Consider the following 17,961-nt stretch of genomic DNA (forward strand, 5'->3'; position numbering starts at 1 on the left):
TTAAAAAAACAGTACAGTGAGAAATTTTAATTTGCCTCTTCGTGGGCTTGCAAGTGACGTTTGAGCTTTGACTGACTGACAAAGTACCAAGGACAGTGTAAGCAACTGTATCGTTTCTCAACAGGCTTGTGCGCAATACGGTGGTGGGTAGCTCGCTTGCAGCTCGTCTCAAATGTTTTCCCACAAGTAGGACATTCATAATCCTGCCTCTGTTGTGCATGCCTTTCCACTAAATGCCTCGCTCTCGCGTAATACGTCGTGAAAACTTCGGAACATCGCGGGCATGTGTATCGCAGCCCTTTCCTATGCACTTTCAATCTATGACACATTCGAGCGGCTCGCGTTTTTAAGACTTCATTGCACTCACCACATGGAAAAGTTCCTACCTCGTGGGACTGTACGTGGGTTCGAAATCTAGACTTTGATGCGAAAGATTTCCCGCAGGCGTCGCAAATGTAGTTTTGATAGTGAGAGTTCATATGCTCGTTGATTTTAGAGAAACTATTGAAATTCTGATAGCAAAGTTGGCAATGGAATCCGTTCTGATCCAGTTTGAACGGCAGGACACCGTCGCTGTATTCACTGCTAATTGTTTTTTCATGTACGACGGTCAGGTGATTCTTAAGAACATCTATGGTATTACAGTTATACCCGCATAACCTACACTTTAAGTCTGTGATATCGATTTTAAGCATGTTATTTTCGGTGAGCTTTGAAAACACGTATTCAGTAGGCCTGTTGGTAAGATGTTTGTTGACAACGTGAGACCTCAGCGGTGCGGTGTCTACGAATTTTTCGTCGCAGTAGGAACAGAAAAACGCACTGTGGAACCAACGAAAGGCCCACGCCGTGGAACATTCCAGAATCGCCATAGCATTCCTTCTCATCATGGTTTTGGAGATTCTCCTCTCAGACTCCTCGGGTAACTGGTTGTTTGCACGCCTGCGCCGACGCATCTGACGCGCGCTTACGTTTTCTTTTAACTTCCTAACACGTTTAACGTTTGCCCCATCGTCCGCATTAGCGGAACCTAAAAACAAAACGTTTCTTATTACTAAATCGAATAAGGAACAATCCCAAATTTTGACATTTGTGGTATTATGGACTAAAACAGAATTTATAGATTCTTAACGAGGTAAATCAAAGTTTATTTTTTGAGACCAGACTTTCACTGCTGCTCAATCAGGCCCCAAAGGTGTTTTTAAAGGTCGAAGCTCAAGGGTTGCGGGGGGAGTTTCAGCTCGGTCAACTACATGCTACGTTCTTCACTAGATTGAAAGGCCGCCGAGCTCCAAGGTCGCTTCGACGAACGACTTGGAATGACTAAGTTCGAGCGCCATCGCGGGGATCCCCGCTCAAGCTCTCACAAATCGATACCATTTAACTTTCCGACATAAGCGCATTTCAAATGGCATGGCATTTAGCCTCTTAAACCTAATTTTTAGTAATGACGAAGACTCTGATACCTCCGCCCCTTTAATTTCGCAGATACTTCACACATATTTTATTTAGTTTTAAATCTAAAATTAAAAGTATATTAAATAAATCTTTTTATAGCATTTAAGACTTTTTCATTGAACAAATTATGTAGAACTTGGTTTATATAAAAATTATTAAAATTCATTAACAAAAATTACTGTTGAGTTCCTGAACCAGAGGTAGCTTACAACTTATAATGTTAAAATAATCGACGATTTAAAAGTGTATGTAAATGTTTACTTCGATTATGATATTTTGAATTTAATATTAGATAGCATTGACCGTATTCATTTCAATCTTCCACTATAAAATAACCTATATCTTAAACTATGGTCCAAACAAGTTTCTCCGTATCATCTTCCTTTGTTAAAGTTCGAAAATATCTGCCAAGAAGCATAATTTAAAATTCGAATGTTAAAAATAATTATGCGTAACTATTCCTACTGGAATAAATAACTTTTGAATTTAGAACCACTGAGCATTGATAACGTCATAAATGTTTACCATTCCTAATTGAAAGTACCCGCAAGTGGCAAACCTTTATTTGATCGTATTAGTTGTCGGGATACAATAAAATAAAATCAATGACGTCAAAATTTATTAAAGCCAATACTGATACCAAAACATGAACATGGCGATTTGTAAGACAAGCATTCAACAGATTCTCTTTTTTTATCTTTTATAGGCGGTACATTTGACCTCTGTCTCGCCAGATCTTAAGCGATGACAAAGTTAACGATAGTACATGCTTGTCTAGAAGAAACCTATTCACTTTGGTCTTGACGACTCCTAAGTTACAATTGTCTATAAACAATGACGTTGTCAGGTCGTTCCACTCCTTGGCTGTTCTCACTATAAACGTATTAGCAAAACGCTCAGTGCGGGTAGAAAGAATTTCAACTGTGTACGGATGTCTTGAATGTACCTCTTGTTGTCCGATGGAAGAAAAGAGATGGTAGTATCTCAATGTGTGGACATCATATCATTTAATTCCGGATGTTGGACCCGCGTGTGCGATGTCAACTGGGATCGCTGTTTGAATAAGGCTCCACACCACTTGCAAGTGAGATCCTCGTGGGTCTTGAGATGTGTTCTGAGGGCGCGATTCCTCGGGTATGCCTTGCCGCAGACGGTACACGAGAAATTCCTTTCACCGGTGTGTTTCACCATGTGTCGCTTCAGCTCGTATGCGGTTTTAAAAAGCCAGTCGCAGTAAGGACATGCGAAGTTTCTCGGCTGTGGTAGGTGAACAGCTCTCACGTGCATCGCTCGTTTCCCGCTCGTCTTGAAAGTTAGTTCACAGACCGTACACCTATACGATACCTCCTTCTCTCTATGAGTCTCATTCAAATGGTTCATTCTGTCGTAATATCCGTTGAAACGCATATTACAGTGAGGGCACTCATATCGTGGGCCCTTGGCGTGAGCGTGAGCCTTGTGATGGTCTCTTGCAGCACGCATTGTGAACGCCCGCCCACATTTGTCGCATGGAAACGATCCTGTGATATGCACTTCCGCATGCTTTCTCAACCTAGGTGCGGTCATGTAGCCTTTTCCACAAGTTGGACAGATATAATGCTGGTAGTGGACGTTCATGTGCTCGTAAAGTTTAAGGAAGTTGTTAAAGACCTGGCTACATAATACGCAACGCCAGCAATCTTTGTCCAAACTGAACGGGAGTACGCCGTCAGGTTGAGTGGTGTCGAAGAGGTAACCGTGCTGAACTATATGCTGTCGCATTTGGACAACGTTAGTAAAAGGACATCCGCAGAGACGGCAGACAGCGTCAGTCACGTCCACGTTGATAAGGGACATCTCCTTGAACTTGCTGTATATGTCCTTCACGCTGTGATCTGCCGCGCAGTTGGCAACGTGCTGGCGAAGCTCTGCGCATTGGACGAAGCCCTCTTCACAGTAGGCGCACTTGAACCTATTCCTCTGCCACCTGAACGGACTCAGTGTCCAGCACTCCAAGAGCGCGTTGGCGTTCCTCTTCGTGACTATCCTAGCTTCAGCGCGAGCGCTGCGCACGTAGCGCCGGCCGTGCGCTAACCGCGAATCGTCTTTAGTTTCTATTTTAACGACACTTTCGTTTCCACTTTCACGTCGTTGGCCTAAAAATAAAAAAGTTTTGAGTGACCTTGATGCATTCGATTTCTATGAATATCGCGTTCACCTTTCGTCATGATGAAGCTAGTTTTAGTGAAATTCATTTCCATCATCATCACCATGAAAGACAGACACCCCTAAAGATCTCCACGGTGATAGATCTTGCACTGCCCGCATGCAGAGACTTTTCGCGAGAACCTATTATTATTTATTCCATTCATATTCATTTCGTCAAGTACTTTTTTTTAAATTAACAAAAGTAAACTACGAATTTTAATTCATGACCTATTGGTTATCCAAATTTTTATATAAAACATAATTCTATACAGTTCTAATAATTTTATCGTAAAATATATCCGGATGACGTAATTTCTCTTCGCAATTATATATCACTACACGTGGACAGCAGTTCAGATATTCAATAATTACCAAAACAATGCACCCGAATGTCGAGTAAACGCGTAGGTGCCAAAAGGTTTTTTTACAAGTAAAGTACGTTTTTGTAAAGTTCAATGAAGTTCTTCGTGTCAAGTACAATAACATCTCACTATTATCACTAGTATTACCTTGGTATCTCGGTGAATCTCGAAAAAACTCAAGTACAGAAAGGCTCATATATAACATAGTGACAACTTTAAAAAATATAGTGTACACCACACATTTGTTAAATAAAACCAAGCTGCGATGAAACAAAATTTAATATAAACTTTGCCTTATTTCGTCTTATTTACATAGACACCTTACACTATACGATTGTTGTATCATTAATTTCAAAAACAATAAATAGAATAAAATTCAAAATTCGACATCGAAAAACAGTTCACCACTACATTCAAATATACTAGTAGATTATGATAATACAACCTTCTGTATAGGTATAATTAAACCTTAAATAATAGTAAAACTTGTGTCCACTAAGAGCATGGATGCATAGACCGCGGCCCGCCGGTCGAATACTGGTGGCCCGCCGACAGCAAAAATAATACTCTCGTACATTAGAAAAATATTGAATTCTATTTCAGAATAAAACCAAAAAAAATTAATTACCTATACTTCTGGCGGCTGGCCCGCCATCAGTTCATGATTTGCCCGAGTGGCCCCTAGTCTTAATAAGTCTGTGCAACCATGCACTAGAGAAAAGTTGTGAATCGGGGATTCCCAAGGTGGATGATATTGACTCTAAAATGCTTTTCCAATGGTCAACATAACAAACAACTTTAGAAGTTTGACAAGCTCTAAAAATCAATTAAATAACACGTGTTATTAGAACCTCTCAGGATACTGTATAAGTCGTGTTATGTGTACTTGTTATAATGAGTAATATTTTAGTAGGAAATATTATTTATTTATTTAGGTCTTAGAAATTACATTTACATAACAAATATCTAAGACTAAATTTGTGTTTCTGTTAGCATTTATTGTCTTGATTTTGTCTTTGAAAAATATTTGTGAAATTATTATTGTTAATATAAAACTTATGTGGTTTATTACTGGTGTTTAAATCCATCAATTGTTAATATTTCAACCCATCGGCTGCTTATATTTCAATTCATCACACATATTTAAATCCATGAGTTACACTTATTTCAATCAACAACATTTCAATCCAAAAGTTACACATTATTCAATTCATAAGTCATACATACTACAATCTACCGGTTTCCCATACTTCAATCCATATCTTATGCATACAATAATCCATTAATTACACATATTTCAATCCATCAGTTATACATACTTCAATCCATAAGTCACACATATCTCAAACCATCAGTTACACATATATCAATCTACGAGTTACACAAACTTCAATCCATCAGTTACAGATACTTCAATCTATAACTTACGGATACTTCATTTAATAACTCACAGATACTTCATTCCATAAGTCATATATACTTCAATCCACCAGTTATCTATACTTCAATTAATCAACGTAACTTATGTGACTGAACTATGTATTTACCATGCGCTGCATGTGAAGCGAAATCTCTTGCCTTGTGGTCTAAAAGGTCAAATTCTACATTATCTAAATTGAAAACTAACTCGGTATGTATTCAATCAATCAGTGACCAAAATTTCATCAATCCGGTACACATACTTCAATCCCATAATTACTCATACTTCAAATACATTTCAATTCAAATGTTACACATACTTCGATCTAAAAGTCACCCATACTTCAATCCATAAGTTACACATACTTCAATCCATATCTTACGCATACTTTAATCCATTAATTATACATATTGCAATCCATCATTTACACATACTTCAATCCATAAGTCACACATATCCCAAACCATTAGTTACACAGTTCGATTCATCAGTTGTTCACAGCTCAATCAACCTCACTTATGTACTCAAATTTCAATCCATTCTTCACATAAACAGAATTAAAATAACATGAGATCAGTTGTACAATGTTGATATATATTTCTAACGATTTTATTTTAACACAAACTTAAGAGTATTTTTATACCAGTAATTGTAATGATTCACTTTATAACAATAAATGGTAGAAGGCTCTCTATGAACAAACATAGTACCTATACAGCCTTGCAAAAGAAACCATAAACATCAGTACATAAAAAATTGCAATATCCGATCGTATTTACTGCATTAAAGTAGCATAATCTAGAAATCTCAAATCAAACAATTTTATTTCCTTCCCATTTTACAAAGGGACGTATATGATAAATAGGTTTACTATTTCAGAGGTTCTCATTTAAACCCAATTCAACACTGAAATAACTAACACTTGGTTTGGAACTTGAACTTAATAAGTTAAAAAGAAATTGGGACTTCATCAGAATCATAAAGCCCCAGCGTCTTGCCAATTCAACTTATCAATCCGCTGATTTCTGTCGATGTTACTTTCAATTCGTTTACGTATCTGCCTATACCTGCCTATTCAACATAGCGGTATATCTTATGGCTTGTTGAAGAACTGTAGTCTTACTGTTTAGACACGAAGTAAGAGACCGTGTTTAATATTAAATTTACCATCCATCTTTGTTATTATATATATATACAGGTTGATTGGTTATGATACAAGCTTGAAAAGGATTAATATATAAATCATCAGAGATCAATTAATATATACAATCTATCTAAAAATCTACCTCTGTAGATTGTACTTCCAGGAGTAATAGGCCTGTCGCATTCCAATAGAAAAATTAAAACCACATAGCTTATTTTAGAGGGATCATTTATAAAGGGTAGTTTGAAATAGTGTACAATTTTGTATAAAAGATTTTTGCTGTTATAAAAGATTTTTGCTGCTGCAAATGAATTATATATTCACGCCAAACTTATACGCCAATCACCAATCATCCTGTATATCATTGTTTATCCAATCCATTATGTAGACGATATATTTAAGCAGGTACTTAGTTTGGGAATCAATTAGCAAGTTTGACTATATAAAGAAAACAAGGGTCACAAAGTTTGAGAATCGTTGATCAAAGACAACGCAGGCCAATTTAATAAACAGTCCAATAATACGCAAACGATATTTTTTTGAAAATTGGTAAATTAGAAGAAGTTAAGGAAGAACCGGCTACAACAAATGGAAATGTTTCTTAGTTACGTGCTTATCGAGAGATAGTTTGGACGCGAAAGCTCTCGTACAGTGTTCACAAGGGAAACCAAGATCTGACTCCTTCCGGCGGTGCGCTTTGACGTTGTGATGGTACTTCTGGGAACGTGTTTTGAAGGTCATGTGACAGGTGGCGCATTCATACATTTCAGCACCCGGTTTGTAGTTATGGTACTCCATCAGATGCCGCTTCCGAAGCTCCCACGTACTGAACCTTGGTTTATCTTTGCAATACACGCACATGTACGGTAAAGTGGTGTGCTGGGATTTGACGTGAACATTTCTCTCCTCCAAGGTTGAGAATGTTGCGATGCAGCGAGTGCATTTATATTTATTGTCATGTGGTATTCGTGTGTGAGATATAAGAGCGGATTCTGTTATGAATCCCTCTCCGCAGGTGTCGCATACGAAATTTTGAAAGTGTTCCGACGTGTGCTTTTTAAGGTTGATAAATCCAGAGAATTGCATTTTGCAAATCGCGCATTTCCAACTGGAACCGTCGTTTAGTTTGAAAGGTAAAACTCCAGGTTGGACGTCGAAGTTGATTGGTTGTTTGTGGTTATTCTTGAGGTGGTTCATCAGTTCGTCGAGCGTGTCTATGCGAAGGAAACATAATTTACACTGAAGGTCGCTGATGTCGACTTTAAGGAACTCCTTCCGCAATTTCCTGCTGAAGACGAGCTGGATGTCGAAGTTCGCGTGGCGGGTGGTCATGTGAGTCCGGAGGCCGTTCGGGTCATTGGTCTGTACACGGCAGAAAACACAATTGAAATTCTGACCCCACGTTCGGAAAGGCCAAGCCGTGGAACATTGGAGAATTATCTCAGTATTGCTTCTATGTTTGAGCGCTTTTCCGAAGCGTGGCTTGTATGTAGCTTTATAGCACTTGAAGCTCTTCTCGTGCTGCCGCAAGCCCTGTTCAGATAGGAAAGTTGCACCGCATTTATCGCAAGTAAATATTTTAACATGACTTCGCAGGTGGCCGTTTATTTTGGAGAATTCTGAGAAACTTTTATTACAATCCGAACAGATCCAGAGACCGGTTGGACCTTGTTTATACGGAAGCACACCGAAAGGCACATCAGAATTAATAGAAATTCCGTGTTCCTTAGATATGTGTGACATGAAAGTTTCGACGTCCGCCATGTCCTGTGAGCAGAGGGTGCATTTGAACTGGGTGATGTCTATCTTTAAATCATCTAGAACTTTATAGAAGACGCTGTTGTGATCAGCATTCGAGTGAGCGGTTCGTATGTGGTCGCGTAGGGCGGCCATGGTTTCAAACTCGTCGTGGCAATATGAGCATATAATTCTGTTAAAGCGCGTTTTAAATGGAAAAGCTGTGGAATATTTTAAAACTGTCACGGCGTTTTGCCGCTGTGTTTTCAGGTTGACGGACCTTTCGAATAGTCTTTTTGGTTTATGCTCTTTCTTTATTCCGTCAAGTTCCTTTGCTGACCCTAAAAAAAGAAAAGAACTGTGTCATTATTTCGTTCCAGTACATTCCGTTCCAGTTGGTATCAATTCTACATACAACGACACTGACGGCACTGTGTTTCATAACGAGTAATATCAAATCTTACTGTATGTTGAACAGAATTCAGTATGTATTAACGACGGTGTTTTCTTAGTAAAAGAAAGTAACTCTTCACTTGCAATGACCATTTCAGAAGATTGGAGATGAGATGGTACCGAAGATGCTTACTACTATTTTAAAGTACACAGTCAAGCGCCGTCGAACTGTAGATTCGTTCTTGGGCGGATAACGGATTGGCTTGTGTTGTGGCGTGGATAGCATTCCAATTCAAGACTACCCTAGAAGCCCGAAACTCGATTGGTTGCGACAGTCGTATTTTCTAGAATTTCTAGCTATCTATTACACTGCACCAACATCTCTGTGTGTAAAAGGAAAACCGGGAAGATATCAAACCTTCTTTGCTGCAAAGGCTGGAAAGTTGAATCACTTGAAAACATTTCACCCTTTAAAATCAGTTATGGTCGTCGCATATTCCGGAAAATCAAGAGCATGTCTCGGTTTCCGAACGGGTTGAAGTCATAAATTTTCCTAGCAATTTCTTTTGTAATTAGCGGCACCAACATCTGTCTATCCTAGCACCAATGCTGAACAATACGATATTGCACCTTAACAGTGGTCAAAACGACAATTTACAATGCATTTGCATTCACTTTTATTGACCAAAGTTCTTTATCAACCTAACAAAATTCTAAATAATTCCAACCAATGCTACTTTGAAGACCTGTTTTCGGAATGAGCGGATTTTCGCTCTTAACAGGCCTTTTTCCTTCAGCAGGTTATAACTAGTTCCTACCACCACACCTAATTCACTATGAATTTATTCCTAATTACTTCGTTGACTAGATCGTTGTACTTCACTTAAGTTAAATGGCCTTTGGGAATATTGATTTTCTTGTTAACGTTATACTGTTCAACGTTTTTGAAAATAGACTAAAGTACGATCTAAAACTTCGCCAAATCTCCATGGATTCTATAAAATTTCCCATACGTGTTAGTTTTATTACAATTGTTAGTTCAATCTGATCAATTTGGTCAGCGATAAACAAAAAAAATGCCTACTGAATTTTCACCATTTCATAATTTTTGCAAAATTCTCGGTAAAGGGAAATCGCTGGAAGCGACGGAGTAAGACTGGTGATCGTAGTATCTTCGGAAGAGGTTTATTCCTCGCTATGGACGTTACTCGGCTGCCAAAATAATGATGAAACGGTCCCCTATTTTACTGTTAATTTGCTAGTAAATAACAAGAGAAGATATTTAATTAAATTTTAATAAAATCAAAAACAAATCTGGTAACGCTTACACGCCTCAACTAAACTATTCATTTGAGATTTCCGGATGATGTGACTTCAAGTGTCCCTTCAAACTGACTTTTTGCGCGAACTGCTTATCGCAAACGGGACATGAGAATCTCTTGGTTTCGCTGTGTATCCACATGTGCTGGGTCAAACTCTTTTTTCTGGTAAAGGTCTTCTTGCAGACCCCGCATTCGTATGGCTTCTCTCCGGTGTGTACCAACCGGTGGTCTTCCAGCTGCAACCTAGATCCGCACTTCATACCGCAGCACGAACAAATGTAATTCTCGTCCGTATGATTCATTTTAAAGTGATTGTAAAATATCTTCCGCTTCTCAAATATCTCCCCGCAGTCGGGGCAGGTGTATGTGGTGTTGGGTTGTCCGTGCACCTGGACCATGTGCTTCTGCTTGCACTCCCAGGACATGAAGCGCTCACCACAATCCATGCAACAGAAGGTCCAACAGGACTTCGACCGCCGCATGTGCTCTCTCTTCATCTCCAGCGACGGGAACTTTTGCCAGCACTTTCTGCACTGCGGCTGGGCTGAGTGGTTACATCTTATGTGGTAATTCAAGGCCTCACTGGACAGGTAACATCTTCCACAGCTCTCGCATGTGAATTTTTGGTAATGCGACGTTGTATGTCTGCACAGTTTTGTTATAGACGGGAATTTCATGTCGCATAAGTAGCAATGCCATTTATCCTTGTCAATTTTGTACGGTTGTAAACCGATGTCATATTTAATGTCGAGTTTGCTCGTCGGGTGGTAGATATTGATGTGTTGGGCGATTTCTTGGAGGGAGTCACAGGGTTGTGAACATAATCTACACTTGATGTTGGAGCAGTCGACCTTGAGGTACTCCCTGCCTTTGCCGCAGTGTGCGAACGCTGTTGCTACAGAGAATCTCTGGTGGGTTTCGTCCATGTGTCTCCTGTACGCGGCCGGTTCGCTGAACTCATCGCAGCAGTACACGCATAGCATGTATTTCCCTCGCAGTCTGAACGGGTACACTGTGGAGCACTGTAACACTACTTCGGCGTTCCGTTTCGCTTTCTGTTTGTGACTCACCAGAACTGTTTCTAGAAAAAGAAAAAACTCCGGTGACTATCGGCGCCTAGCTGCCTCGTTTCAAAGGATAAGTCATTGACTCGGCCGAGCCCAATCCACTCCGGCAGTGAGGGCCATGAACATAATTAACAAAGATGATCGGAAAACAGACATTTGTAACTATACTTTAGTGGAATTCACAAGGGATCAATTGTATAAACTGCCTATAAATATATAAGTGTAACAAAAACATTTTTTTTGTGTTGCAATGGAGATATTAGTTATAAGACAAATTTTTAAATGTAAAACATTGAGACATTATAGCCCAAAACGATGTTAATTTATTGCAATTGCAAAGACATATTTACTTTCAGCTGCCATTCATAAAGAAAAAAACATTTTGTTGGACTGAGTAGCTTGGTTCATATTATTACAGAAAACCTTGGACATCTGAACGAAAGTAATCATATATTGTATCTGTTGATGTTAATGCTGCTATCCCAGTGGCTTTAGCAACTTCATCGGAACGGGTCGAAGCACCTAACAAAATGAAACTAGTCAACGAAGACGTTGGCACAAAGGTATACGATATGAGTGTGATTGTACAGTGTAATGAGTGTAGGGGGGGGATGGAGAGAGGAAGGTGGGATCCTACCTCTGATCGCCCTGGCTGTGCCTGGAGACGTGGACGGAATCTGCTGTACGTTTATGTTGTCCGTCCGTTGCGGTTTATGACCTTTGTGTCGCTTAACTTTGGTGCACCGTATTCGTGTTTAAGTGTGATGTATTCTGAGTTATTGCTGTTTGTGGAAACCCTGAGATGGGAACATTACGTTCTTAGAAAGCCTCTTTTTGGTCTTAGGGAAGAAAGGGGGAGTGAAGTGTGATATTTCGCTAAGGGAGTTTTTAGGTCTCTTTCGTAGATTTCCAATAGGACCGGTTGAATGCAGCCCACCTCCAGCATATTCCAATTCTAGCTTCATTACCAGCACATTACAAAATTGCCTTTTTTAAGTACATGTGTACTCTATTTCTATCTATAAACTCTAGTATACTCCTTATTTTTTAATTTTAACTCCGTTTTATCCTCCGTGATGGTATTTTATCATTCTTTTTTTTAATACGATACCAAGGATGTATTTTGATTTTTAGCAAATATAACCTAAAAGATTTAATTGGTTATAGGTGTGAAACCATTAAAAAGAATGTATGGTATTCCTTATTCAAAAAATAATATTTTCAGAAACAATTGCCGAAATTTTTTTCAAAAAAATTTGCTGTATATTAACGTAAATATGTTTCGTGTTTACCTTTACCTATGCTACGATCAATTTAAGATAGGTAATAATAAATAAAAATAAAAAAAAATTATATTCGTTAAAAATTTATTTAAAACTAAAATAAAGAACTACCCTCAGAATAAACTGTTTAAATAACACTATCTTTTCACCTTACAAAGCCAATCACCGACCAATAACAATTAAAAAAATTATAACAATTGTTCAATATACATTGTAGATATATTAACAAAAATCCATGGAGAGGGCAACAAAAGTTTACATTTTTTGAAATGTATTTTATACGAACATTTACAAAGACACCCCAGGCAGATGGTAATATGTATGGTATATACATTCATATAACCTCAATTTATCTCTTCTGTTTACGTATTTCATAGAAGATAGTCAAGTTTCACCTGAGTTGTTCACCATAGCCCTAGCTCAGACTCAGAGATCTCCAAATCGACTCTTAGATATGTTAAACAATAAGTCCCGGATTTACGAAACTTTACTAGATAACGTCTTGAATTCCAATGTTTATAAATATAACAGGGCGACCGGAAAGTTATGTCCTTTCTGCGGATTTCAATATTTGATTGCCATTTGGCAGCTCATTACGCACTTAAAAGACATTGTATACTAGATGGCAAAAGGTTGTTGATAACTTAGGTGAATGTATCGTTGACCAGAAATAAAAACTTGTAAACAATGTAGTCGCATGAATTTAACTTAAGAAACGACATTACTATCCGTTTACCTCTAATACAATCATTGTTCGCCTTTATAATCCGAATCTGAATGCTTTATGTGCGAATAGATATTAGACTCACCAATATGTAATTAAGAGACATATTCCAACATTTATTGAATAATGAATTTCTGAATTTGAATACATTTGGCCAATGGTAACCCTAGTAGTAAGAATTTCGAGTTGCGATCCCGGGATATATAAATTCACACTGTGCATTAATTATATAGAATTGCCACTCCTCACAAAGAAGTTTCCAGAGGATGGACAGCAGCGTCCTCTGCGTTCCATAATACACTGCGATCCTACCTGCCAAGCTAGTACACACGCATACCCCGAGACGGACTATCTAAAATAGCACAACGCTAAGGAAGACCGCGTTAGAATACCTGACCAGTAGATATCGCGGTCCCCTGTATAGCGCAGAGGGCGATCATGGGGGGTTTTAGGAAGTAGGTATCCCACATAAACCTGTCCTCCCCCCAGAAGCAACGCATCTTGAACATCCAGAAGATTTCACCGAAACCAAAAACGCCTATGCCTTATATGAGTGACAACGGTATGAATCTACGTCGAAAGCAAAATTACCGAAAAACCTGTTACGAGTAATAAAATTAGTTTTAAATTTAGAACATCACATAATTTTGAACACAAAAAAACAATGGATGTCGTTGATGGATGGTGAGATAAATGAGTAATCAAAGTATAAACAGCAAAAACATCTAACAATATAACTATAGATGATTTCACTGAATTATACCAGATTCCTTTTCACAAGGTCTTTGTTACACAATTTCTGAACTGTGATTTTTTTATTTCTACTTTTGACAGTGTTCACAGAGACTCGACATAACAACAAAATACAATTGTAGAAATAATAGATCTTCAAATTTCAATTGCCGAATTTACTGAGAGACATCTGCATATTTGACGTATCTACTAATGTTAGTATTTTTGGTCTGGTCCATAATAAAAATGCACGCTTGAAATCAAGTAGCGATGGATAGTTGCAAAATTGATTGAGTTCAGTGTTGTTTTTCGAGTTATAAGATTAAGATCTACGATCAGTGGTACAAAGTGACTATGGGGCAAATTATTCGGACAGTGATTTCTTGAGCGATTTGGAAGCGTATTTCGGACTAAGCGAAAGAATACTCTGTGTTAAAGTAGGGCGACCATCTGATTTGTGAATAAAAGACTCCTTGTAAACCAGTGGCGTTTCATTTAGAGTTAATCCAGAGTACATAACAGTATATAGTAAAAACTATAAAGAGAATGTATAGGTCATTTGTGAATTGTATGGCAAATCCATTAAAATCAATTGTTTCAGCAATAATAAATAACGAGAATATATAAAAGTAATAAAAATCATTTTCAAAATTAGGAATACCCACTTTTAAATTATTGTTGCATTGCAAAAAAAATTAATTGATGTAAACTTCAGAATGATAACTTTATACATGGTGATTAGAAATAGGTGTAAAAATTTTAAAGCTTATTTTTATTTTTAACCTATCTATTGCAATTTTTTCAATAAATTGTCCATTAAACAGTACATACGTAACGGTTTATGTCAACAAAGTAACTTAAATATAATTTAAAAACAACAGATAAAAAATATACAATAATTTTCGAATAAAAGACTACCTATCAATGTCGTCCATGGCGTAGTTGAAGCGGGCCAACCAATCACGGAATCGCACATAAAGGGACTTCCCCGATTACCACAGATTATTTATAAACTTATTTTTAGACGTTATTTTGTTCCCTATAATTTGTTATCTAACTACAATTTGATCATTGGTCTGTTTTCAGGACGGTTAAAACTATTTTGACATTGTTATTTTTCGTCGCTTCGAAATTTAAATCCGGATGGTAAGACTTCATATGCGTCTTCCAACTGACCCTCTGGTTGAATTGCTTGTTGCATATATCGCAGCCGAAGCGCTTCTGCTCGCTGTGGATCCACATGTGCTGAACCAAATTCTTCTTTCTTGGAAATGACTTTGAGCACACTGGACAGGGGAAGAGTTTTTCTTTTGTGTGGACAACTCTGTGCTCTTCTAGATTCCGCTTTGTATCGAATTTCATGCCACAGCAGGAGCAGACGAAATTGTCGTCCGTGTGAGATATCTTGAAATGGACTCTATACTTCTTCCTGTCAAAGAACATCTCCCCGCACTCTGGGCAGATATGGGAGCGTTTCTGGGTACCGTGGACTTGGGTCAGGTGTGCCTGTTTCAAGGTCCACGTCATGAATCGTTCTCCGCAAACATTGCATAAGTGGGACCAGCATTTCCGTGACTCGGCCAAATGTTGTCGCTTCGCTTCTAAATTACCAAAAGTACTTTTACACTTCCTACATATTCTGTTCTCGCCTGTGTGAGAGTAAGTGATGTGATGTCTTAAGGCGGTGATGGTTGCGTATGATTTTCCGCATGCTTCGCACGTGTACTTCAAGAAATGTGTCTGTATATGTCTACTAAGTTGACGAATGCAAGGCGACTTTAGACGACATATGGCACAGAACAGACGGTCCTTCTCCAGTTTAAAAGGTTGGATGCCTATCTCGTAATTCAAATTTAAGTTCTCTTGGTGTTTCTCTTTCAAATGCCTAGCGACGTCGTCTATCGCGTCAAACCTTTCAAAACAAATACGACAGCGTAGATCTGTGCAGTCAACTTTGATATAGCCTTCAGAGCAATGGATGAACGCCATCCGGAGTTTGAAGGTCTGGTGTTCTACATCCATGTGCTTTCTATACTCCGCCGGGTCCTCGTAACCCTCGCAACAGTACACACATACCATAGCATCCTCCGGAAGCCTGAACGGGTACGCTGTGGCATATTTCACGACTATCTCGGCGTTTTTTCTCGCGATGAAATAAGGGTCAAGTTCTAGAACAAAAAGAAATGCCCTCGGTCATTTAGTGCCTTCTTCCAATTCCACGTACTTATCACTATCTCTTTATTTTTTGCTTCTCCTCTTAACTTTCACAATCCTTTTACATCCGCCAAATTTCAACCTGGCATTGGTTTATGATATACCATGTACTCTAACTAAAAGAATGGGTGTGGGTGTGTCAAAGTATGTTAAAGTGACGACAACTCAAATATTAGTCACAAATATCGCTGGGAATAAAGGACGAATTTCACGAACGAGCCAGTCGGGGCTGACGGCGCGCCATAAAAGGGCAGGCGGGGTGAATAAGTCAATAAAATTATTTATGCTCTATTATACGTTATTGCATCTTTCACTGCAACTGACAGGTAATATAAAACAAAGCACGGACTACAATGGCGGTTCGTTTCCGTCGTCGAACAGTCTAGAAATTGCCCGCCTACGGGTTTTTAACCCTTTCCTTACGGCAGTCCGTTCCGCCGAATTGACGCTACTGAACCATGTGCTGGGCATGTGCGTCGCAAAGTGCACGCATTGTATGGCGGTAAGCTGATTTTCTCATTTGTGTTACATATTTCAAGATTTTACTGGTATATTAATTAAAAATAGAAGTTAGGATAATTGTTAGTAATTTATTTGGCTGTAATAAATCTTAAAACAGGGATCTACACATAATTGCACATTACAAGGTGGATGCCGTCTAACTCCGGCGCTGGTACACACGGGTCGTCCAGTGGACGCCGGCTGACTCCAGCGCTGGTAACGAAAGGGTTAAGGACGGATCTAGAGGAAAGCATGGAGTTTTTACGTCCGACATCTCGTCGACAATGTATCGATATAATCGGGACGTTACCGAGTGTCGTCTAAGTGAAGTAGAGTTCGCGGCGTAAACACTTAATGTGGTCGCGGAATTATAGTTGAGTGATCGCATAATTACGAAATTGTGCGCAAATAGTCATTACACGTAAATGACTACATCTCGGTGCTGTAAATAAACCACATCTTTTGAATACAAATTGACTTTTTATTCGAGCCCCATAAAAGCACCAATAAGACATTTTTATTAATATATATTTGACACGTCCAATCATGGCCGAATGTTGTTGCCATTTTTTAAGTAATTGATCCTTGACATTTTCATATACCGCATTCAAATCAAGTTGTTTTTATAAATATATTTTTCTCCTAACATTAAAGAATAGTACAAATAGTTTTATACCGGGTCGTGTAGTTAAAAACGATAAACGAATATGTACAGATATAACAAATAATCAATCAGAGGCAAGCAAAGTAAATCATCAAAAACAAAACAAGCTAAATACTATTTAACATCAAGTAACATGTAAGGCAGTCAATGCGCTGAGAATCCATAGATAGATCCTCGGACATGTAAGTTAGGTTTTATGTCTAAAGTTCTGAAAAATACATGAAGACTCCGAAATATATTTAATTTGTATGTAAATTCTCAACGTGTAAGACATGTATGATAATTGCCTATAAATATAAAAAACTTTAAAGCGGTGAATGTATATCTCATTCGATGTCAATAAATGTATGGTACGGTACAAATTATCCAAAAATCAAAAGTTTCAGAAATAAATAAACATAATGATAATATAGTAAAAATGCGCTTTCCAATTTCGGATTATTAAAATTAATTTAAAAAGTTTACCATCTGTTTTTGCAGACTTAACTGTCGAATGTCATTGCCTTTTGCATTCCAATTAAAAAAAAAATTTAGAGTGATCACTTGAAGTTGGTGTAAGAACTTAAATACTTTTTGCTGAAGAACCATGCGTTCAACTCGTATAGCTTTTACATCTATAACCAATGACATTATATAAAGCCAAACAACGGACCAGAGCAGTTTATAAAGCCTTAGCGATTTGAAATGAAGTTATTAAGTGAAGTGGTGAAAAGTGCGAATAGTTTTTAGTGAATCAGTGCGATAAGTGTTCGT

At 38.2% G+C, this 17,961-nt stretch overlaps 1 protein-coding gene across 11 annotated transcripts in view; it reads right to left on the reverse strand.

Annotated features, from left to right (window-relative positions):
- LOC137926155 (zinc finger protein 260-like) overlaps positions 1 to 17,961 on the reverse strand; it is a 61,663-nt gene that overhangs the window by 24,130 nt on the left and 19,572 nt on the right. The window contains exon 5 of one of the 11 annotated variants that reach the window (XM_068769707.1): positions 3 to 1,030. The exons of 7 other annotated variants lie outside the window; for them this stretch is intronic. In XM_068769707.1, the coding sequence (XP_068625808.1) occupies positions 27 to 1,030 (1,004 nt within the window). In that variant the 3' untranslated portion in view covers positions 3 to 26. Of the gene's footprint in view, positions 1 to 2; positions 1,031 to 7,128; positions 8,650 to 10,023; positions 11,105 to 14,648; positions 15,998 to 17,961 lie in introns of those variants that run through there. 3 more of the 11 variants (XM_068769698.1, XM_068769705.1, XM_068769704.1) reach the window with 3 other exon arrangements.

The sequence above is a fragment of the Battus philenor genome, unplaced genomic scaffold (assembly GCF_028537555.1).
Source record: "Battus philenor isolate CCGP_79_NKW_IND1 unplaced genomic scaffold, ilBatPhil1.0.hap1 SCAF_29, whole genome shotgun sequence".
Classification (NCBI taxonomy): Eukaryota; Metazoa; Arthropoda; class Insecta; order Lepidoptera; family Papilionidae; genus Battus; species Battus philenor.